Below are 25294 nucleotides of genomic sequence, written 5' to 3' on the forward strand. Positions count from 1 at the left end.
ACAGTAATGACACTCATGGTTTTGATTAGACGGTCTATATATACTTTGGTACGATTTTGAGTTGTTGGTAAACGCTCACTATTGACAATTCTGTGCGTATATTCACGTCAAAATGGCTGTCAAGTCGGTGAAAGGAAACTCCCCGGTCATTGAAAAGGATTGGATTTAAGATCATTGTAATTTGATTGCTGAGGATTATTTTAATTTCTAAATGTGATGAAATGCCGTTTGACTACTAAAACAATCTGCCTGGTTTGCATGCTAGTCACAGGCAAAAGCAATACAATACGGCGCTTTTTTTTCCCACCGTGTAAGGTGTGGAAATATCAGATATGCCGGATGTTTGGAATTGTCCATAGAGCTGCCTTACACGTTCTCAGAGCAAAATAGGAACAGACTTTGGAAGCTAGGTAGTATTGTTGCTTCTGAATACCGTGGCAAACTGATTTTCATGCTAATGACACTCGAGATTATATTCAATATTCTATACTTTATACAATTAGTCATATTTTAAGTTGTTGGTGAATGGTGAACGATATCTTACTGTACATGCCAAAGCAAACTAGCAACACTGAGGCTAGAAGCTAGGGAGGAGTATTGTTACGTCAGAATTCTGTCATGCAAGTTTTTCATTGTTTAGATGTCTAATCAATCATGTCAGAGAGTAAGTGACGTCCGTTGGCTCTTGTCCCATTAGTTTAGAAACACACCCTAGGCTGACGTAATAATAATAATAATAAATTCTCAGAAAAATCTACTTCACTTTGCTCCTCTACACTTATTTGTTTATTTCAATTTACTCTTTTTTTTTTAATTGAAAGTTAATGGTAATACTTTGTTGAATATAATTATATTATACGATTTATTTTTGGTGCCCCCTAGATTGCCTATCTCGCCTAATGTGCAAGGAACATGGATGAGAGCAAAGGCAGGTACATAGTAAAACAAGACATGAAATTGAACTATTTCTAAACAAAACTATGCAAAAGTCAATCGGAGCAGCCATCGTTTGATAGCCTTTATTCAGGAATATATCAAATGTTACTATCAAATCATGAACACAAAAATGAGTGATATAATTTATTTGTTTTCTAAGTATACTAATGCCAATGCATTACATGCTCACAGCACTTAATACATTTAATAAAGGGATTTTACTTAAGGACAGAGGCCATTTCCACTATATAGCAATATAGCTCCTATTGGGCAAGTATTTTAAATAACACAGAGCAGGTAAAATTCAGGGAAGAGACACAAATGTGCAACATACAAAATAACTTTTTCTGTGATTAGAATACATACATTATGCACAAAAAGATAGGGATAATCGCCATCGGCTTTCGGATTAAATTTCGAGATGAACCTAAAATGCACTAAAACTGTACATTCCACACATTTTGACTTTCTTTTCAATATTTTAGTACTTTTGAACAACTTTCTTTCCTCTAACAAGGAGCTTAATGGTAAATATTACGAAAGGTTAAACAAAAACTTGAACAATTAATTTCCTGATTCAATTAAACTGGTATTCAAACAATCGTCTTCATCCTGCTCTTTACAATTTGACATGAGAACAATATGCCACCTAATAATTGAGCAGCACTACCTTGCAAGCAAGTATCTAAACAGGAATGTGGCCCAGGCCACTGCTCTAATTTTGTCATTCAGCTCCTTGTTAGAGAACAAGTTGTGCAAAAAGTACTGTAATGATGAACAGTTTGACCATTTTTTGTTGTTTTTGTTGTTTTTCCTAGGGTCCCCTCACATGAATCATGGGGGCGTCGACTTTATAGCACATTACAGAACATTAAACTTTTAAATCACGAGACCAATCAAAACCCATGAGGAGTAAAATATTTCATTCTTCTACCTTTTAGTATAATTACTCTGGTAACTATGGAATTTCCAACTTCATCAAAACTGAAACTTTGTGAATAGTTACCTATTCTATTGTACGTTTGATTACTGGCAAGTCGCATGAAGTTCAGTATAATTTATCACAAATATATTTTTAATGTGCTTCAAATGTCTTATGGTGTAGTGCAAGTTTATCAAATGTTAATAATAATATTAATCATGAAAACAACACTGTTTGAATTTGTTTGATGTCCAAAATTGTATTGCTGCCTGCTGTCATGCAGTGATATTTAATAATTTAAAAATGTATGCATGTTTAGAATTATTTCATTGCAATGCACCTCCAGCAAAAACAAATTCACTGATCTGTGTGGGACAATCATAACTTTCACTGGATAAGTCAGACAGAAGAAATGACCCTTTGCTAAATAGAGTAGTCGAACTATTTTGAGTGTATGTGCATGTACTGTACAGTATTAACAGGATAGAAGTATTATTGTACTTGTGACAGTTTATCCCTCAGAATTCACACCCTTTTTTTTGGAAACAGTTCGTTGCTTGGGCAACCTGAGTAGAGATGTTTGCAGCAGATATCAAGTGTTGATCGCCTGAGATGATGAGATATCGGATGATATGTTACCACCTGAAAAACACAACAAAACAGACTCAGGGAACAAATGGCTAGATTTATATACCACATCTTGGTTGCTGTCATCTGTTGCTATGGTGACTGTCTTATGCTGAGTGTGATTTTTTGTCTTGTCACTACAGTATACTCTATGTGTCCTGTGATTAACCAGCAACCAGTCCAGATTGTAGTCTGTCTTTTATACAAAGTCAGGTGGGCTAGGCTCCAGCTCTTGCATAACCCTAATTAATATGCGGTATAGAAAATGTATCGATGATTGAATGGATGGTTGCATGGATGGATGGATAGGGGGTGCTTCTGCGTATTCTGACCTGATGAGTGCAACCTAATCAACTGATTGTTGAGTTACTCGCTTGACAAGATTGTAGCTACCAATGGTAAATGGCAACAACGAGATAAATACATACCCATAATGAGCTTATGAATTACTTATGAATGAAATATGTCGGTGCTTGTGAGTGTGGATGGTTGTTATTCTCCGTGTGCCCTGCGATTGGCTGGCAACCAGATCAGGGTGTACCCCGCCTACTGCCCAAAGCCAGCTGAGATAGGCTCCAGCACACCCCGCGACCCTTGTGAGGAATAAGCTGTCAAGAAAATGGATGGATGGATGAAATATGTTGACATCCACCACACTTCCAGAGCGGAGCATAGAATCTGTCTGCCTAGACTTCAATCAAATTCACCAAAATAGTGTTACATCGCCTGCGCCACAACTTAGGCGAAAAGTTTAGTCTATTTTCAGCCACCAACTGGTCAGGTGTGATGGGAGCATGTTAAAGAAAATACCCTCAGTCCACTGAAATGCCCAGAATGTTTCAGCCTGGTCTGCCAAATTCCCAACATGCTAAATGAGGCTTGCATGGGCAAAATAGAGCGCAAGAAGTAGGCGATATTGCACACTTTTCAAAAGACGTTATACCTCTTCTTCCCCTGTTCCTAATCTTCCATCCACTTGATGACGTTCCAGTACTCGTGGTCTAAAGGAATTGACAAAACCACACGTCAGTAGTAGTACAATATTGGAGAAAAGATGATGTGATCTATGAACAGTGCGGATGAATTGTGTTCTTACCCTTGTCCCACTTCTGAATATTTGAGACGATGTGAATGTTGCTATTTCTGAGCGAACCTGAAAAATTTTTTTAGTGCACACGAATTAGCATTTGACTGTACAACTCTAATAAGTCATTAAGAAGCAAAATGTGAGTTGTTTTAGCTTGCTAGCATACCCCAAAATAGCTTTTTTTTTTTTTTTTTGCATTAGTGGCACATACCTTTCTGTCTAACAGCGTTCCGAAAACTAATATGAAAAAACCCTATAAGAAGATAAGAAGAGAGGTTTTAGAGAACAAAAAATGTACAAAGAATCACAGTTCAGAGAATAACATTAGCCTTCAAAGTGTACCACAGTAGTCTAATGTGATTCTCCCTGTGTAACTACATCATGCCTCAACAAGGTGTTAAAGTTAACGAGTACATAATTGGTCATTTAACTGTTTGAATGTCCTATGGTAAAATATTGGCCAATTTACATCACAAATAAGAATGCTTTTAATATAAAATTTTTAAATATTATTTTGAAATTAGAACAATCTGGAAGTTGACCACTCACGCAAATGATTAACAACTATGCAGGTTTATACTGTTCAGTATATAACGAGACTGAAATTCTGCATGATGAGGAGTCAACAAAGGAAGTCTGGCAAATTATAGGATTACATCCCTTCAAGAAAACCAAGAATGGGGCAATATTAGATTCGGGGCCAATATTAGATTCTGACGTTATGATAGCTGTGAGACAAAATGAAATAGTAATCAATGCTTTTTATTATGGCTTTACTTAACTATTGTAATGCTCTTTACTTTAAGATCCCATTAATCACTTACAGCTTATCCAGAATGCCCTGATTTTTAACTGGCTTTCAACCGAGTATGATATATTGATTTTTATCATCCGACCTGTCCTTGTGTATTTTATTTTATTTTATTTTATTTTTTTATTTCTTACATGTTTTGTTGTTTTTCCCCAACTTTAATCTAACCACCTTTATTCCTGTTGTTTTTCAAGTGCTTCATAAATATTTTTATTGATTAATTGGTTGAGTAAGTTTAAACGGGTACAGATTTCATGGGCTTATTAATCTAAGTCAGCTGGAAGTCTTTGCTTTGATGTTTGACTTTTTAAGATCTGGTAAAGAACGTCCACCATAGATGGGCTTGCTGGACTAAATATTGACACAAGATTGAAGAAAAACTTGAAGTAAAAGAAATAATATCTGAACAAACACAAAAAGAGAAACAAAAAGAGAAACACATCAAATAAATACCGGTACATACAACACAATTATCAGAAACTCACCTGGAGAGAGTTGAAGAAGGCGAAGGCAATGTGGATTCCGAGATTGGTTGGGTCAATCAAGATTCCAATTCCAAGACCCCATGTTATTCCAAAGAACGGTGTGAGGATGGCTAAGCTCCTAATAATGACCACCAGGACATACTTCTCATCATCTTGTGCATTGATTGTCATCCCACGACTCTGCACTATTTTAACTGTCACCACAATTAGGATTAGGATGTTTATAAACACAATGACCAGTGCCGGGATCACAAATGCCAGCAGTGCTCTTGACCTTTCCCAATTGAGCCAGCAGATCACATTTTCTCGAATGTAAGCATTGGTTGGTGCAGTTACAGCAATAGTAATAACTGCGATAAGCAGTGGGACTCCATAGCCAAGACAGAATCCAATCGCTAACATCGTTTTTGTTGAAAGTCTTCCGCCAAAGATCCATACTAAGCGGTAGAATAACAACAGGGCTGATGCCAACATCCAGAAAAAGAGGGCTAAGTAAAAGAAATGGATGAAAAAGGTAGCAGCGGTGCATGCTTGTGGGTTCCTTCTTTCTCTAGGCTCTTCAGAGATACTTGCACCAACAATAAACCAAATGTCTGCAATCAGGAGACAAACTGCAATGTTAACGATGGAAACATGGCGCAAGTATGACGTGGCGTTATTACCAACTTTTGTCAATATAAATCCCTCAATAATGAGGCATATCACTAAAGATGCCATAGAAATACCGACGCCAATGTAGGTTATGAAATCCAACAAACGGCTGATTATATCCAAAGGTGACATGAGCATTGAAAATGAGGTCAGGTGGTCACACTGACATGTGACTGTTTCATCCTCTCTGACAAGCTCGCAGCCTTCATCATCCCATCCTCCAAGACCGCCGAAGAGGGAAAAGTTCCAGAACACACACTGTGGGTTTCCCAGACTATCATTGACAATGTCAAATGTGAAATTGACATTGTCGATGATGGTGTCAGACTGAACAAGTACGACTCTGCCATTGATGACCCTACCGGAAGAGTTGTTCTCATCTCTTGGGGGAAGTACATTATCCAAGGATTCAAAGGTTATCACAGTGAGGTTTGTTGCTCCGTTAGTCTCCTGTATGTCTATCTCCACTGAAGAATTGAAATCCTCATTGAAACTGTTGGTGAACATAGTTTTGTTCAAGAGAATCAAAGGTGTCTCAATGCCAAAAGAGGCATTGACAAGCCTACGTGTTATACGCTCCAGAGCAAACATCAATATTGAGCTGACACTCTCATTTCTGGGAGTGATGGTTCTTGGGTCTATAGACTCTATGACAGCTTCAAAGTTAAGAGTATCCCATGCTTCTCTTGCCGCATCTCGAGTAAGGACATCAGTAACAAAAAGGATATCCTAAAGTAAAAAGGGGAAAACAACTAGTCAGTACTTTTTTTTTTTTTTTTTTTAACACCTACTGTATTGTTAGGTGAAACAACATGAACACACGTACCTCCATGGAGTCCTGACTTATCGTGATAACAAATGTTGTCACAAAGTTGGCTACATTGTTGAGAATTCTCACAATGGCCTCAATGTTGTTCGGCGATTGAGTCACTTGGTCGCTTAGTTCTAGAGTGGTATTGCGGAGTTCCTCCAGGAATTCTGCTAAAGTCTGTTCAGTCAACAACTGCATTTTCAGAGGGGAAAAAAACAGAGTTACAATCAATATGGCCTTTTAAGGTATCTATACAGAACATTGAGAAAATACGACGAAGTCAAATATATTGTCTGTCGTCAAGTTCAGATTTGTAGTGCATGAGCCAAATGCAGTGTTTGTCAGTCACTCCAGATAACCCCTTTTGCGGAAATATTTCCCAATTACTCAAATCATCTCCAATTTCAGTTTTGTGAGAAAAAAAAAGTCAACCATCTCACCGCAGATTGAATGAGTAGTTGTGCAATCCTCTGGAGGGTGCAGTTGTCTTCTCGATTTTCCCATTCTCCACTTGACCTGCAAATGGCAGTCTTCAGTCCCACATCGTTTGTTTCACAAGAAGCTCGACCCAGTTCATTTAAAAATCCATTTCCAAAGTCTGGATCAGCTTCACATGTGAATGTACCTGGAAAGACAAATGCAAGTTTACTCAAGTGATTGAGCATGGGGGTAAAAGCTTTAACTCTCAAGTAATAAATGTGTTGTCATTACTGCTCCGGGCTTACCATCATTGATTAACCTCAATGTTATGTTCCGTGAGAATTGAGAAAATTCAACCACTTCACAAGTAACAATTAATTCTTCCTTATCACAGTCGTCTTGTGTGACTGTTATCAGTTGTTGGATGACAGGGCCTGTTTCTAAACATGTACAAACAAAACCCAACATTGTGAAACATTATAAACATACGGTTCAGTCAACATTATTCAAAAACTGAAATTTGCTTTGTGCATTTTTGAAGATTCCTTATTCTGGGAAACCGAAACAAGAATTTGCAAGAGTCGGGCTAATGTTGATCTGAATAACTTATAACACAAATGCAAAATATCATTTGATGTCTTTGTTTTTTGCACTTTCAGTTTTACCTGTATTTGGGATGTCTTTAAACCTCACTTGGTAGGTGCCCTGGACAGAGCACTGTATTGGCACTTGCTGGCCAGCCTCACACAAGATCATGTTTTGAAGGGGAACAGTCTGGACTATGGGTGTTTCCAAAAGACTGAATGTTTTATTGGACTCCTGCAGGAAACTTGCCTCCCCATCAAACAGCTGACATTGATAGCGTCCTGAAGAAATCAATTAATTGAACAAATTACCATTATCATCTTAATGATACGTTTATAGCACCCCCTGCCCGCACCTCACAACTGGGGTGGGATTTCAGGGATCACACACACAGATCAATCAGGGGTGCAAGGCGGTCTTTCAGACTTAATTTCTGCTTCCACAACTTCCTGAAGTATGTGTGCACTTCCACCGCCGTAATTTAAATGGGAAGGAGAGGAGCCGTTTCATTGCCCGGAAATCCATCCCCCAACAGCATAAACGGCCCCTTACGCCCAATTGTACTTGTGCAAAGTCTACGAAAATACCAAAAGAAAGAAAACTCCGCCCATGCGCACAGTTAACTTAGTGCTAGACTAGCACTAGGCACGAAAATAGGGCCATTTGTGTTTATTTTGAAAAATCATACAAGCATATACAGTGCTTCAAGTGTTTCTTACCATCATCAGTAAAAAAGTAGTTTGTGATGGTCAGCGTTTCCGTTCCATTAGTTCGTGAAAACCTGTGTCTAATGTCTTCAATTATTACAACATCATCACGCGTCCATTCCGTTGAGGTGATACGAAACTCGAGGTCCTCTGGTGTTGGGCCACATGTCACATTCAAACTGTTGTCGAAGAATACGCTACGCGGTTGAAATGTTAAGTTTCTTCGGCCTTTGATGGAAAACAATATAAAGGGTGTATAATTATTATGCAGAAGATTCTCAAGACAATCTTAATGGTAACATGACATTAAAATGACTCTAAGGTCATTCCTCAGACAACAATTAAAGTTACTTACTGTCAAACCTTATAGGAAAGTCAATTCTCAGATCATTGAATAATGCCGCTAGAAGTGCATCAACATCTTCATCTTGAATTGTAGTATTTGCAGTAATTTCAAAGTCCATAACGGTGCTACCAAACCTACACAAGCATTTAAAAAGAGGCCAAAAGGCTTTCATTCTATTGTACAAACGGTTGAGGTCAGATAGTGAAGAGAAATCATTGTAGAAAGCTTAAACATTTTCAAATTAAGGAATTAAATGTACCTGAAGCCCAAAAGTTCAGATGATAGTAGTTCTGGGATATGGATCCTAGATTGTGTTTGAATCTGTTGAGTGAGCACACCCAACGTGCGTTGAACAATTATACCAATCACAACAATTGCAAGCATTCTTTGAAATGATGATAACAAATTGCAACTTACAGACAGAAAACACCTCTGGTAAACACCGTTATTTTCATCGTTGTATGATTCATCAAAGTCAAACTCCATAGTGAGTGATAATGGCCTCACTAAAATACAGAAGCAACTTGTCAGTAAAAATTATCACACTATTTCAGTGTGAAGAGTCATTATGTGTAACTTATTTACCGTCTATTGTCCGGATATCTGTAGGCAAATCTGAAATGTGCATTGTATAGCAAAAGTTTAATAAGAGGTTTTTCAAACATTTCAATATTTTTTTCGCAACTCTTATTCAAGTTCACAAAATCTCTGAGAAAATAAAAGACAAGTTATCAAAAGTTTTTTGCCATTTAAAATGTTAAGGATATGGTATGTCAAGTACTGAGATAAATTGTGTGATATTGGTAACTTAAGATATGCAGTACTTGTAGAACAATGCAAGTAAATACATTTTTTTCTGGATAAGTTCACAGTTATTATGTTTAAAGATTGTGAAACCAATGCCATTTTGAAATGTTTCCATCTACCTTACTTTTCACAGTGTTAGCTCTGTCTTAATGTAATTGTACTTAGTTAAGATCTTAGGTAAATGAACGAAAGAGTCATGTTGTACGTATGTCTGAGATACTTTACTTTCTGATGATGGTGCTGTTGTTGTTAATGATGATGATGATGATGATGATGATGGTGTTGTTGATGTTGTTGGTGGACATATGGTGTTGACACCTGTGTAGTAAAATATCACAGTATACATGAAATGCATGATCATTACTAAGCAAACGTAATAGTCAAATCGTTGTTCATATCCTGGCACATGGGTCTGAGGCGATACATTTACCTAGTTCACAATACTGCCCATCTGAAGGAATTCCATTTATGCAGTCGCAATTTTGCATACTGGTGTTGCTACAGGCACCATAAGTTTCACAGATGTCACAGGGCCATAGATACTCATCCTCACATTGACACTGTTCTTGCCCATTGAAGTCTCTATAACAGGCTGAAAAAATACACCACAACATTGGACTAATATAATATTGAAAAACTCAACGACCAGTTTTTTTGTTGTGTTTGTTTTTTTTTCTTCTACAGTTAACGGAAACCAATAAACATTCTCACCAGTGGTCAAAATTAAGCTTGTCAGGATTAAATCAACAGTGACGGTGAATGGCAAGGTGATATTTTCTATAGCTTCTCTCAGATGAATTATGAGCTCCCTTGGTTCAGTGAGCGATGCGCGCATGCTGAGAACAGCATCCACTGAGGCTAGGGAGAAACACAGATTACAAGATGACAATTTACCTCAAGTGTAGTATTCTTGACTTAATTAAAAGACCATAAGGAGGCGTATACAATGTAGGTCACTCGTCTGCCTCAGAGATACAGAACACAGAAACATGTTCAGATAAATATAGGCTATACAGATGTCAAACTAAATATTAGAGATGTAAAACCCAAGATTTTATGGGCTAGAAGAAGGAATGCAGTGTTGTTAGCAACTGATGAAGTATTCTGTGATGAGTATTGGGCATTCATCCTCTGTTGGTTTTTCACCTCTGACATTTTTTATTTTTTTTGCCTCCTAATAACAGCATGTGTAAGTTAACCAATAACTACCACAGTTCCATGGCATCAGTTCCCTTCTGTGCTTAGTTACTCGCAAATGCAAATTAGTGTGTATGTGACAAAGGGCCTTATTTTTGTAGAAAGACGCCCGTGTGCTCAGTGTAAAAACGGGTGAAGCTTCATTTTCATGCCGGCGCCAGGCTTGTTTAGCGCGTTTGTGAATTTGGTAGATATAATAAGTGTTCCAGCATATTCTATTGTCTGGAAATTTGGTGACCAAAAGTAGGCTAGATTTTAGACTAACTATAAAAGGAAGTCTAAATATTGGTGGATTTTTGTCAAGGCGCAGGAAGACCGATTTTGCACTCTGTGGTGGGTGCTATCGTATTTTCTTCATAAATCGTATTTTCTTCATAAAATAACAGCAAGCCCAGTGATCCCGCTAAATCCTTGAAAAAAAAAATCAACTAATTCAATGCATTAATATCGTAATCAACTTTAAATATCTGATTAATAATGTATTTCGGCTCAACGTGTGCATGTGTGTGTTGTGTGTTTGGGTTTGTCACACACAAATACACGACTGGGGGGTGAAACGCGGTGCCCACTTCACACTGGACAACTTTACATCATCTGCAATTCTTATAAACATGCTTCGCCAATCTCTTGCAGTTCTCAAACATTGCAATATTTTTTCGCTTATCTAACACCAGTTCGCAAAATATCTTAGCAACATAAAAGGAAACGTTGTCAAACGTTTTGTGCCATTTGAAATGTTTGTGATACACTTAAGATAAATTGTGTAATGGTGCTGAAGAACTTGACATTTGTAGAGCAATTAAGTTCTGATATTTTTGTTTAAATACAGTGAAACCAGTGCCATTTTGAAACATTTCCATCCACCTTAACTTTCGTAGTGTTTGCTCAGTCTCAGTGTAATTGTATTTAAAGTTAAGATCTTAGGTAAATGAATGTGTCATATATTGTGCGTATGTCTCAGATACTTTACTTTCTGCTGATAGTGGTGATGTTGATGCTGTTGTTGCTGGCGGTGTTGTTGATGCTGTTGTTGCTGGTGGTGTTGTTGATGGTGGTGTTGATGGTGGTGTTGTTGATGGTAGTGGACATGTGGTGTTGACATCTGTGGAGCACAAATGGAAAATAACAGTATGCATTAAAAACATGATTATTACGAGCAAACACAGTAGTCAAATCGTTGTTCATATCCTGGTGCATGAGTCTGAGTAGATGCACTTACCTCGTTCACAAAACTGTCCATCTGAAGGAATTCCATTTATGCAGTTGCAACTTTGCAGACTGATATTGCTACATGCACCATAAGTTTCACAGATGCCACATGGCCATAGATAGTCATCCTCACATTGACATTGCTCCTGTCCATTAAAGTCTCTAAAGCAGGCTGAAAACAACAACAAAAAAGAAAACCATCACAACACTGACTAATTTAAAATAAAAAATGGAAGAAAAAAGCTGTTGTTTTTGTTTTTGTTTTGTTTTGGGGGTTTTAAGACAGACAGACAAACAGAAGACACCAATTAACGTAAAATACATTCTCACCTGTGGTCAAATTTAAACTTGTCAATATTAAATCAACAGTGATGTTCAATGGTAAAGAGAAATTGTTCACAGTTTCTCTTAGTTGAATTGTGAGCTCCCTTGGCTCAGTGTTGAATGTGCTTATGTTGAGAACAGCGTCCACTGAGGCTAGGAAGAAACACAGATTACGTGAAAATAAATTACCTCAAGTGTAGCATTCATGGCTAAAAAGACAATAAGGAGCAATATACAATGTGGGCAATTGTCCTAAGAGATACAGAATCACATTCAGATAATTTTAGGCTATGGAAAATGTGAATAGTTTGGGTAAGAGCGTCACAAATGGCAAACTAAATTTTGCAGATGTAAAACTGAATTATGCTGGTTGTTAGGTTGTTTATATTTTTGATAGGACACACAGAAGAAAAGGAGATTCAGATTTACTTTTTACCTCTACCTTCATTTACAATTTTTGCAAGCAAGAGGCATCAATGTTGAGGTTAAAATGCTAGCTTAAGCCCGGGGTGCCAACTCATGTACACCGCTTCAGCTCAATTGGCTGTTTGTCATTAGATCTTAGAGTTAAGATCTGAGGTAAATGAATGTAAGTGTCGTATATTGTATGTATTTCTCAGATACTGTACTTTCTGTTTCTGTTTCTGATGGTGTTGTTGATGGTGGTGTTGTTGATGATAGTGGACATGTGGTGTTGACATCTGTGGAGTACAAATGGGAAATAACAGTATGCATTAAAAACATGATTATTACTAGCAAACACAGTAGTCAAATCGTTGTTCATATCCTGGTGCATGAGTCTGAGTAGATGCACTTACCTCGTTCACAAAACTGCCCATCTGAAGGAATTCCATTTATGCAGTTGCAACTTTGCAGACTGATATTGCTACATGCACCATAAGTTTCACAGATGCCACATGGCCATAGATAGTCATCCTCACATTGACATTGCTCCTGTCCATTAAAGCCTCTAAAGCAGACTGAAAACAACAACAAAAAAGAAAACCATCACAACACTGACTAATTTAAAATAAAAAATGGAAGACAAAAGCTGTTGTTTTTGTTTTGGGGTTTTTTAAGACAGACAGACAAACAGAAGACACCAATTAACGTAAAATACATTCTCACCTGTGGTCAAATTTAAACTTGTCAATATTAAATCAACAGTGATGTTCAATGGTAAAGAGAAATTGTTCACAGTTTCTCTTAGTTGAATTGTGAGCTCCCTTGGCTCAGTGTTGAATGTGCTTATGTTGAGAACAGCGTCCACTGAGGCTAGGAAGAAACACAGATTACGTGAAAATAAATTACCTCAAGTGTAGCATTCATGGCTAAAAAGACAATAAGGAGCAATATACAATGTGGGCAATTGTCCTAAGAGATACAGAATCACATTCAGATAATTTTAGGCTATGGAAAATGTGGATAGTTTGGGTAAGAGCGTCACAAATGGTAAACTAAATTTTACAGATGTAAAACTGAATTATGCTGGTTGTTCGGTTGTTTAAATTTTTTGATAGGACACACAGAAGAACAGGAGATTCATAATTACTTTTTACCTCTACCTTCATTTACAATTTTTGCAAGCAAGAGGCATCAATGTTGAGGTTAAGATGCTAGCTTAAGCCCTGGGGTGCCAACTCATGTACACCACTTCAGCTCAATTGGCTGTTTGTCATTAGATCTTAGAGTTAAGATCTGAGGTAAATGAATGTAAGTGTCGTATATTGTATGTATTTCTCAGATACTGTACTTTCTGTTTCTGTTTCTGTTTCTGATGGTGTTGTTGATGGTGGTGTTGTTGATGATAGTGGACATGTGGTGTTGACATCTGTGGAGTACAAATGGGAAATAACAGTATGCATTAAAAACATGATTATTACTAGCAAACACAGTAGTCAAATCGTTGTTCATATCCTGGTGCATGAGTCTGAGTAGATGCACTTACCTCGTTCACAAAACTGCCCATCTGAAGGAATTCCATTTATGCAGTTGCAACTTTGCAGACTGATATTGCTACATGCACCATAAGTTTCACAGATGCCACATGGCCATAGATAGTCATCCTCACATTGACATTGCTCCTGTCCATTAAATTCTCTAAAGCAGACTGAAAACAACAACAAAAAAGAAAACCATCACAACACTGACTAATTTAAAATAAAAAATGGAAGACAAAAGCTGTTGTTTTTGTTTTGTTTTGGGGGGTTTTAAGACAGACAGACAAACAGAAGACACCAATTAACGTAAAATACATTCTCACCTGTGGTCAAATTTAAACTTGTCAATATTAAATCAACAGTGATGTTCAATGGTAAAGAGAAATTGTTCACAGTTTCTCTTAGTTGAATTGTGAGCTCCCTTGGCTCAGTGTTGAATGTGCTTATGTTGAGAACAGCGTCCACTGAGGCTAGGAAGAAACACAGATTACGTGAAAATAAATTACCTCAAGTGTAGCATTCATGGCTAAAAAGACAATAAGGAGCAATATACAATGTGGGCAATTGTCCTAAAAGATACAGAATCACATTCAGATAATTTTAGGCTATGGAAAATGTGGATAGTTTGGGTAAGAGCGTCACAAATGGCAAACTAAATTTTACAGATGTAAAACTGAATTATGCTGGTTGTTCGGTTGTTTATATTTTTTGATAGGACACACAGAAGAACAGGAGATTCATAATTACTTTTTACCTCTACCTTCATTTACAATTTTTGCAAGCAAGAGGCATCAATGTTGAGGTTAAGATGCTAGCTTAAGCCCTGGGGTGCCAACTCATGTACACCACTTCAGCTCAATTGGCTGTTTGTCATTAGATCTTAGAGTTAAGATCTGAGGTAAATGAATGTAAGTGTCGTATATTGTATGTATTTCTCAGATACTGTACTTTCTGTTTCTGTTTCTGTTTCTGATGGTGTTGTTGATGGTGGTGTTGTTGATGATAGTGGACATGTGGTGTTGACATCTGTGGAGTACAAATGGGAAATAACAGTATGCATTAAAAACATGATTATTACTAGCAAACACAGTAGTCAAATCGTTGTTCATATCCTGGTGCATGAGTCTGAGTAGATGCACTTACCTCGTTCACAAAACTGCCCATCTGAAGGAATTCCATGTATGCAGTTGCAACTTTGCAGACTGATATTGCTACATGCACCATAAGTTTCACAGATGCCACATGGCCATAGATAGTCATCCTCACATTGACATTGCTCCTGTCCATTAAATTCTCTAAAGCAGACTGAAAACAACAACAAAAAAGAAAACCATCACAACACTGACTAATTTAAAATAAAAAATGGAAGACAAAAGCTGTTGTTTTTGTTTTTGTTTTGTTTTGGGGGGTTTTAAGACAGACAGACAAACAGAAGACACCAATTAACGTAAAATACATTCTCACCTGTGGTCAAATTTAAACTTGTCAATATTAAATCAACAGTGATGTTCAATGGTAAAGAGAAATTGTTCACAGTTTCTCTTAGTTGAATTGTGAGCTCCCTTGGCTCAGTGTTGAATGTGCTTATGTTGAGAACAGCGTCCACTGAGGCTAGGAAGAAACACAGATTACGTGAAAATAAATTACCTCAAGTGTAGCATTCATGGCTAAAAAGACAATAAGGAGCAATATACAATGTGGGCAATTGTCCTAAGAGATACAGAATCACATTCAGATAATTTTAGGCTATGGAAAATGTGGATAGTTTGGGTAAGAGCGTCACAAATGACAAACTAAATTTTACAGATGTAAAACTGAATTATGCTGGTTGTTCGGTTGTTTATATTTTTTGATAGGACACACAGAAGAACAGGAGATTCATAATTACTTTTTACCTCTACCTTCATTTACAATTTTTGCAAGCAAGAGGCATCAATGTTGAGGTTAAGATGCTAGCTTAAGCCCTGGGGTGCCAACTCATGTACACCACTTCAGCTCAATTGGCTGTTTGTCATTAGATCTTAGAGTTAAGATCTGAGGTAAATGAATGTAAGTGTCGTATATTGTATGTATTTCTCAGATACTGTACTTTCTGTTTCTGTTTCTGATGGTGTTGTTGATGGTGGTGTTGTTGATGATAGTGGACATGTGGTGTTGACATCTGTGGAGTACAAATGGGAAATAACAGTATGCATTAAAAACATGATTATTACTAGCAAACACAGTAGTCAAATCGTTGTTCATATCCTGGTGCATGAGTCTGAGTAGATGCACTTACCTCGTTCACAAAACTGCCCATCTGAAGGAATTCCATTTATGCAGTTGCAACTTTGCAGACTGATATTGCTACATGAACCATAAGTTTCACAGATGCCACATGGCCATAGATAGTCATCCTCACATTGACATTGCTCCTGTCCATTAAATTCTCTAAAGCAGACTGAAAACAACAACAAAAAAGAAAACCATCACAACACTGACTAATTTAAAATAAAAAATGGAAGACAAAAGCTGTTGTTTTTGTTTTTGTTTTGTTTTGGGGGGTTTTAAGACAGACAGACAAACAGAAGACACCAATTAACGTAAAATACATTCTCACCTGTGGTCAAATTTAAACTTGTCAATATTAAATCAACAGTGATGTTCAATGGTAAAGAGAAATTGTTCACAGTTTCTCTTAGTTGAATTGTGAGCTCCCTTGGCTCAGTGTTGAATGTGCTTATGTTGAGAACAGCGTCCACTGAGGCTAGGAAGAAACACAGATTACGTGAAAATAAATTACCTCAAGTGTAGCATTCATGGCTAAAAAGACAATAAGGAGCAATATACAATGTGGGCAATTGTCCTAAAAGATACAGAATCACATTCAGATAATTTTAGGCTATGGAAAATGTGGATAGTTTGGGTAAGAGCGTCACAAATGGCAAACTAAATTTTACAGATGTAAAACTGAATTATGCTGGTTGTTCGGTTGTTTATATTTTTTGATAGGACACACAGAAGAACAGGAGATTCATAATTACTTTTTACCTCTACCTTCATTTACAATTTTTGCAAGCAAGAGGCATCAATGTTGAGGTTAAGATGCTAGCTTAAGCCCTGGGGTGCCAACTCATGTACACCACTTCAGCTCAATTGGCTGTTTGTCATTAGATCTTAGAGTTAAGATCTGAGGTAAATGAATGTAAGTGTCGTATATTGTATGTATTTCTCAGATACTGTACTTTCTGTTTCTGTTTCTGTTTCTGATGGTGTTGTTGATGGTGGTGTTGTTGATGATAGTGGACATGTGGTGTTGACATCTGTGGAGTACAAATGGGAAATAACAGTATGCATTAAAAACATGATTATTACTAGCAAACACAGTAGTCAAATCGTTGTTCATATCCTGGTGCATGAGTCTGAGTAGATGCACTTACCTCGTTCACAAAACTGCCCATCTGAAGGAATTCCATGTATGCAGTTGCAACTTTGCAGACTGATATTGCTACATGCACCATAAGTTTCACAGATGCCACATGGCCATAGATAGTCATCCTCACATTGACATTGCTCCTGTCCATTAAATTCTCTAAAGCAGACTGAAAACAACAACAAAAAAGAAAACCATCACAACACTGACTAATTTAAAATAAAAAATGTAAGACAAAAGCTGTTGTTTTTGTTTTTGTTTTGTTTTGGGGGGTTTTAAGACAGACAGACAAACAGAAGACACCAATTAACGTAAAATACATTCTCACCTGTGGTCAAATTTAAACTTGTCAATATTAAATCAACAGTGATGTTCAATGGTAAAGAGAAATTGTTCACAGTTTCTCTTAGTTGAATTGTGAGCTCCCTTGGCTCAGTGTTGAATGTGCTTATGTTGAGAACAGCGTCCACTGAGGCTAGGAAGAAACACAGATTACGTGAAAATAAATTACCTCAAGTGTAGCATTCATGGCTAAAAAGACAATAAGGAGCAATATACAATGTGGGCAATTGTCCTAAGAGATACAGAATCACATTCAGATAATTTTAGGCTATGGAAAATGTGGATAGTTTGGGTAAGAGCGTCACAAATGACAAACTAAATTTTACAGATGTAAAACTGAATTATGCTGGTTGTTCGGTTGTTTATATTTTTTGATAGGACACACAGAAGAACAGGAGATTCATAATTACTTTTTACCTCTACCTTCATTTACAATTTTTGCAAGCAAGAGGCATCAATGTTGAGGTTAAGATGCTAGCTTAAGCCCTGGGGTGCCAACTCATGTACACCACTTCAGCTCAATTGGCTGTTTGTCATTAGATCTTAGAGTTAAGATCTGAGGTAAATGAATGTAAGTGTCGTATATTGTATGTATTTCTCAGATACTGTACTTTCTGTTTCTGTTTCTGATGGTGTTGTTGATGGTGGTGTTGTTGATGATAGTGGACATGTGGTGTTGACATCTGTGGAGTACAAATGGGAAATAACAGTATGCATTAAAAACATGATTATTACTAGCAAACACAGTAGTCAAATCGTTGTTCATATCCTGGTGCATGAGTCTGAGTAGATGCACTTACCTCGTTCACAAAACTGCCCATCTGAAGGAATTCCATTTATGCAGTTGCAACTTTGCAGACTGATATTGCTACATGCACCATAAGTTTCACAGATGCCACATGGCCATAGATAGTCATCCTCACATTGACATTGCTCCTGTCCATTAAATTCTCTAAAGCAGACTGAAAACAACAACAAAAAAGAAAACCATCACAACACTGACTAATTTAAAATAAAAAATGGAAGACAAAAGCTGTTGTTTTTGTTTTTGTTTTGTTTTGGGGGGTTTTAAGACAGACAAACAAACAGAAGACACCAATTAACGTAAAATACATTCTCACCTGTGGTCAAATTTAAACTCGTCAATATTAAATCAACAGTGATGTTCAATGGTAAAGAGAAATTGTTCACAGTTTCTCTTAGTTGAATTGTGAGCTCCCTTGGCTCAGTGTTGAATGTGCTTATGTTGAGAACAGCGTCCACTGAGGCTAGGAAGAAACACAGATTACGTGAAAATAAATTACCTCAAGTGTAGCATTCATGGCTAAAAAGACAATAAGGAGCAATATACAATGTGGGCAATTGTCCTAAGAGATACAGAATCACATTCAGATAATTTTAGGCTATGGAAAATGTGGATAGTTTGGGTAAGAGCGTCACAAATGGCAAACTAAATTTTACAGATGTAAAACTGAATTATGCTGGTTGTTCGGTTGTTTATATTTTTTGATAGGACACACAGAAGAACAGGAGATTCATAATTACTTTTTACCTCTACCTTCATTTACAATTTTTGCAAGCAAGAGGCATCAATGTTGAGGTTAAGATGCTAGCTTAAGCCCTGGGGTGCCAACTCATGTACACCACTTCAGCTCAATTGGCTGTTTGTCATTAGATCTTAGAGTTAAGATCTGAGGTAAATGAATGTAAGTGTCGTATATTGTATGTATTTCTCAGATACTGTACTTTCTGTTTCTGTTTCTGTTTCTGTTTCTGATGGTGTTGTTGATGGTGGTGTTGTTGATGATAGTGGACATGTGGTGTTGACATCTGTGGAGTACAAATGGGAAATAACAGTATGCATTAAAAACATGATTATTACTAGCAAACACAGTAGTCAAATCGTTGTTCATATCCTGGTGCATGAGTCTGAGTAGATGCACTTACCTCGTTCACAAAACTGCCCATCTGAAGGAATTCCATTTATGCAGTTGCAACTTTGCAGACTGATATTGCTACATGCACCATAAGTTTCACAGATGCCACATGGCCATAGATAGTCATCCTCACATTGACATTGCTCCTGTCCATTAAATTCTCTAAAGCAGACTGAAAACAACAACAAAAAAGAAAACCATCACAACACTGACTAATTTAAAATAAAAAATGGAAGACAAAAGCTGTTGTTTTTGTTTTTGTTTTGTTTTGGGGGGTTTTAAGACAGACAGACAAACAGAAGACACCAATTAACGTAAAATACATTCTCACCTGTGGTCAAATTTAAACTTGTCAATATTAAATCAACAGTGATGTTCAATGGTAAAGAGAAATTGTTCACAGTTTCTCTTAGTTGAATTGTGAGCTCCCTTGGCTCAGTGTTGAATGTGCTTATGTTGAGAACAGCGTCCACTGAGGCTAGGAAGAAACACAGATTACGTGAAAATAAATTACCTCAAGTGTAGCATTCATGGCTAAAAAGACAATAAGGAGCAATATACAATGTGGGCAATTGTCCTAAGAGATACAGAATCACATTCAGATAATTTTAGGCTATGGAAAATGTGGATAGTTTGGGTAAGAGCGTCACAAATGGCAAACTAAATTTTACAGATGTAAAACTGAATTATGCTGGTTGTTCGGTTGTTTATATTTTTTGATAGGACACACAGAAGAACAGGAGATTCATAATTACTTTTTACCTCTACCTTCATTTACAATTTTTGCAAGCAAGAGGCATCAATGTTGAGGTTGAGATGCTAGCTTAAGCCCTGGGGTGCCAACTCATGTACACCACTTCAGCTCAATTGGCTGTTTGTCATTAGATCTTAGAGTTAAGATCTGAGGTAAATGAATGTAAGTGTCGTATATTGTATGTATTTCTCAGATACTGTACTTTCTGTTTCTGTTTCTGTTTCTGATGGTGTTGTTGATGGTGGTGTTGTTGATGATAGTGGACATGTGGTGTTGACATCTGTGGAGTACAAATGGGAAATAACAGTATGCATTAAAAACATGATTATTACTAGCAAACACAGTAGTCAAATCGTTGTTCATATCCTGGTGCATGAGTCTGAGTAGATGCACTTACCTCGTTCACAAAACTGCCCAACTGAAGGAATTCCATTTATGCAGTTGCAACTTTGCAGACTGATATTGCTACATGCACCATAAGTTTCACAGATGCCACATGGCCATAGATAGTCATCCTCACATTGACATTGCTCCTGTCCATTAAATTCTCTAAAGCAGACTGAAAACAACAACAAAAAAGAAAACCATCACAACACTGACTAATTTAAAATAAAAAATGGAAGACAAAAGCTGTTGTTTTTGTTTTGTTTTGGGGGGGTTTAAGACAGACAGACAAACAGAAGACACCAATTAACGTAAAATACATTCTCACCTGTGGTCAAATTTAAACTTGTCAATATTAAATCAACAGTGATGTTCAATGGTAAAGAGAAATTGTTCACAGTTTCTCTTAGTTGAATTGTGAGCTCCCTTGGCTCAGTGTTGAATGTGCTTATGTTGAGAACAGCGTCCACTGAGGCTAGGAAGAAACACAGATTACGTGAAAATAAATTACCTCAAGTGTAGCATTCATGGCTAAAAAGACAATAAGGAGCAATATACAATGTGGGCAATTGTCCTAACAGATACAGAATCACATTCAGATAATTTTAGGCTATGGAAAATGTGGATAGTTTGGGTAAGAGCGTCACAAATGGCAAACTAAATTTTACAGATGTAAAACTGAATTATGCTGGTTGTTCGGTTGTTTATATTTTTTGATAGGACACACAGAAGAACAGGAGATTCATAATTACTTTTTACCTCTACCTTCATTTACAATTTTTGCAAGCAAGAGGCATCAATGTTGAGGTTGAGATGCTAGCTTAAGCCCTGGGGTGCCAACTCATGTACACCACTTCAGCTCAATTGGCTGTTTGTCATTAGATCTTAGAGTTAAGATCTGAGGTAAATGAATGTAAGTGTCGTATATTGTATGTATTTCTCAGATACTGTACTTTCTGTTTCTGTTTCTGTTTCTGATGGTGTTGTTGATGGTGGTGTTGTTGATGATAGTGGACATGTGGTGTTGACATCTGTGGAGTACAAATGGGAAATAACAGTATGCATTAAAAACATGATTATTACTAGCAAACACAGTAGTCAAATCGTTGTTCATATCCTGGTGCATGAGTCTGAGTAGATGCACTTACCTCGTTCACAAAACTGCCCAACTGAAGGAATTCCATTTATGCAGTTGCAACTTTGCAGACTGATATTGCTACATGCACCATAAGTTTCACAGATGCCACATGGCCATAGATAGTCATCCTCACATTGACATTGCTCCTGTCCATTAAATTCTCTAAAGCAGACTGAAAACAACAACAAAGAAAACCATCACAACACTGACTAATTTAATATAAAAAATGGAAGACAAGAGTTTTTTTTTGTTTTGTTTTGTTAAGACAGACAAACAGAAGACACCAATTAACGTAAAATACATTCTCACCTGTGGTCAAATTTAAACTTGTCAATATTAAATCAACAGTGATGTTCAATGGTAAAGAGAAATTGTTCACAGTTTCTCTTAGTTGAATTGTGAGCTCCCTTGGCTCAGTGTTGAATGTGCTTATGTTGAGAACAGCGTCCACTGAGGCTAGGAAGAAACACAGATTACGTGAAAACAAATTACCTCAAGTGTAGCATTCATGACTAAAAAGACCATAAGGAGGAATATACAACGTGGGCAATTGTCCTAAGAGATACAGAATCACATTCAGATAATTTTAGGCTATGGAAAATGTGAATAGATTGGGTAAGAGCATCACAAATGTCAAACTAAATTTTACAGATGTAAAGCCCCGGGATGCCAACTCATGTACACCACTTCAGCTCAATTGGCTGATTGTCATTCCCTTACTGAAAACTACCAACCGGCGATCGCTGCGAGGTCCCTATTGTATTTGTATCAGCACAAATAATTCTTCTTCTTCTTCTTCTTCTTCGTCATCTTCTTCTTCTTCTCCAAAATAAATGGCATTTTGGAGGACCTACACATTTCCAAAACCTCACCAAACTTTGCACCAAAATTTGGGATACAGTAGCAAAGATACGGTAGCAGCCAGTTTGTGGGGTCATGCTTTGTACATCGCAGGCAAGTGTATTGTGAAAAAATGTTTTAGCGCTGCGATTGTTTAGGCAGTGGTTATTTTTGCCGCAACCGGCAAACCTCCTGCAAGTGTTATTTTGCTGTAAATGTCTCTGATTGGTTAATCAGAGGAGCGAGAAAATGCCTTAATTGCTTGTTGACATTACTAGTGGCAGCAGCGAGTAATTGGATATGTTTGCGCCACTGTGCGACAGCAATGCACACGCCATTTTGTCGAGAGCACGTTAGCTTAGTGGCCCGTTAGCATCACAAACGGTTAGGATAAAATAAACACCACAGATTGTTAATCTTGGCCAAACAATACGCGACCGATTCAGTATTAACCAACCACCGTCTCTTTTATTTTTTCTTCATAATGAGTGGCTCTAATAAAGAGTGCTCCAGTAATTAATGAAAAACACAAAAGTGCATGTTTACGCTATTGTGCGACAGCAACGCACACGCCGTCTCGTTGAGAGCATGTTAGCTTAGGAGCCGGTTGGCATCGCAAACTCACGTGTACTAGATGGTGAATTACCACTCACGATAAAATAAACATCGCAGATGGTTTATCTTGGCCAAACAATACGCGACCGCGACCTCTTGTAACCAAACAGCCTCCACACGAGAAAGCTCACTCCCACTTTGCCGAAGACGCGACAAAAGCAGCTCTTGCAGCCTCACGCGCTCCAACATTGGTTCTTATGCAGTAGCGTACGGCGCGTGTACGTCCACATTGACACGAAGACTTATAATGTTACGCATTACGTCATCGCCTCAATTTCGCGATATTTAAAATTTTTATCACCCAAAAAAATACACCGGTAATATTTTAAAAGGTATGATATGGAACACCCCTAGCACCAAGCCAGAACAGGTCACAGTGACACAACGGCCTTGCTCAATTCACCTATCTAGTCATGAAGAGTCCTAATCTAACAATCCCCCCTGTTTGAGTGGCCTTAACTAAACTTGAACTTTTGGCAAAATAATATATCTGATAGTTAGATTAAGGTCACCTAATGACTAGACAGATTACTTGAGCTAGGCTGTTGTGTCACTGTGACCTGTTCTGGCTTGGCACCTTTCTATCTATCTGCACTCTGGAGCACGTATCCAGTCAAAACCAGTTGAGACTATCAGGTCACACATTTTGACATGAGTGAGGCTGAATGGGCCAACGTGGGGGGTGGACGGCCAAGGCAGTATAAGAGTAGCAACCATTTTGAATAGGGAAGGCCTTCTTCCGCGTTCAGCAGATATGGCTCCACGGAGTCAAGGATGCATCTGGCGATGAAGGACACATCTGTACTCACTCATGCACTCAGTCGTGAATTTTAACTATTTTGTTTATTTTTAAATTGTGATTTTTAACGACATTGTTACAATATGCCTAGCGGAAAAAGAGCTGACGAGATTGAGGAGATAAAATCTTCTCTTGCAAAACTCAACGTAATGGTCACCGAAATACTTTGAGAAAGCATTGAGCCACTTCTGCAGGAAATTCAGCAGTTGAGAGACACAAGAAAAAGATCGAGGCATTGTGGCCTTGAAACAAAAAGTGGACGAAGTGGAACAGAATTTTTGTATAAACGACTCTCACAGGTCTCCAGATCAGGCCGCGCACCGCGAGAGCTGCGGCCAGCACAAGCGCAGATAATATTGGCCAAACCTCTGTGAACGAGACGATGGAACTGCAAGTAACAACTGGCCCTGATCATTGTGATGCTAAGTTAAGAGAAAAGTAAACCTCAATGCCATTCTCTAGAGTGCTATCTTAAACTGTGCAAGTACTGTCCATAAAATGTTAGTCCTTGAAACTAGTTTGCAGGAATGACTTTTACATCATATCATTTCACAGTTGTCACACATCTTTTGTACAATACCTTCTGTTTGTGGTGGACACGGGTCGATTGCTGTGGAGCACATTTTGAAAGAAAAAAAAATTAAAATACCACTCTATAAGGGGGAAAACATTGTCCTCATCAAATTCCATCCATCCATTTTCCGCCAAAGTGGAGGAGATAGCTGGGAACAGGGAAGCATGGCAATCCCTATTTCGACTGCCGCCCCCAAAACCCAGAGGAGCGTAACTAAATGGATGGATGGACTTTGGTTGAATTTTACACACTGTCGTTCCAATACTTTTACAGGAGCTGCACTTACTTGTGTTTGGCTTACAGAACTCTCCCGAAAGAGGGATTCCTTTTATGCAGTCACAGGTTAAGGTACTGCCATTGCTGCATGCATCATGGGTGTCACAAATGTCACATGGCCAGGCAAAGTAATCTTCACACTGACATTCAGTTCCAGCAGTAGAGTTTAGAGGGCAGGCTAAAATGATATTTGTGCCAAGGTACTTATTAGTAACCCATTTAAGCGCTTGTAACGTTTGTCCAGGAGACCAATAAAGTGACAGAAATTCTCACCTGTGGTCGTGTTCCAACTTGTCAGTGTTAAATCATACGCTATCTCTAATGGTAAGGAGGCATTATCTACAGCATCCCTCAGTTG

At 37.7% G+C, this 25294-nt stretch overlaps 1 protein-coding gene across 1 annotated transcript; it reads right to left on the reverse strand.

Moving 5' to 3' along the window:
* Positions 1-1067: 1067 nt before the first annotated feature.
* LOC144010915 (uncharacterized) lies at positions 1068-23476 on the reverse strand. The gene is made up of 48 exons (XM_077511440.1): positions 23425-23476; positions 22142-22288; positions 21843-22004; positions 21648-21725; positions 21023-21169; positions 20708-20869; positions 20513-20590; positions 19888-20034; positions 19567-19728; positions 19366-19449; positions 18741-18887; positions 18420-18581; positions 18231-18302; positions 17606-17752; positions 17285-17446; positions 17090-17167; positions 16465-16611; positions 16144-16305; positions 15955-16026; positions 15330-15476; positions 15009-15170; positions 14814-14891; positions 14189-14335; positions 13874-14035; positions 13679-13756; positions 13054-13200; positions 12744-12905; positions 12555-12626; positions 11932-12078; positions 11612-11773; positions 11363-11494; positions 9907-10053; positions 9626-9787; positions 9421-9513; positions 8974-9003; positions 8806-8894; positions 8648-8709; positions 8398-8522; positions 8055-8270; positions 7416-7616; positions 7056-7190; positions 6771-6955; positions 6346-6522; positions 4869-6248; positions 3784-3825; positions 3582-3638; positions 3429-3486; positions 1068-2500 (listed from the first exon to the last, which is right to left on the reverse strand). The coding sequence occupies exons 1-48, from the start codon at positions 23474-23476 to the stop codon at positions 2451-2453; spliced, it is 7173 nt and encodes a 2390-aa protein (XP_077367566.1). The 3' UTR covers positions 1068-2450.
* Between the last annotated feature and the right edge of the window lie 1818 nt (positions 23477-25294).

Source organism: Festucalex cinctus, chromosome 21 (assembly GCF_051991245.1).
Source record: "Festucalex cinctus isolate MCC-2025b chromosome 21, RoL_Fcin_1.0, whole genome shotgun sequence".
Lineage (NCBI taxonomy): Eukaryota > Metazoa > Chordata > Actinopteri > Syngnathiformes > Syngnathidae > Festucalex > Festucalex cinctus.

Coding starts and splice junctions, on each gene's coding strand:
- LOC144010915 (XM_077511440.1), bottom strand. CDS start 23,476: ATGTTGGAGCGCGTGAGGCTGCAAGAGCTGCTTTTGTCGCGTCTTCGG. Junction 11,495..11,611: donor TGGACAGTTTTGTGAACGAG/GTAAGTGCATCT, acceptor TGTGCTCCACAG/ATGTCAACACCACATGTCCA. Junction 2,501..3,428: donor TAGGAACAGGGGAAGAAGAG/GTATAACGTCTT, acceptor TGTGTTTTTCAG/GTGGTAACATATCATCCGAT.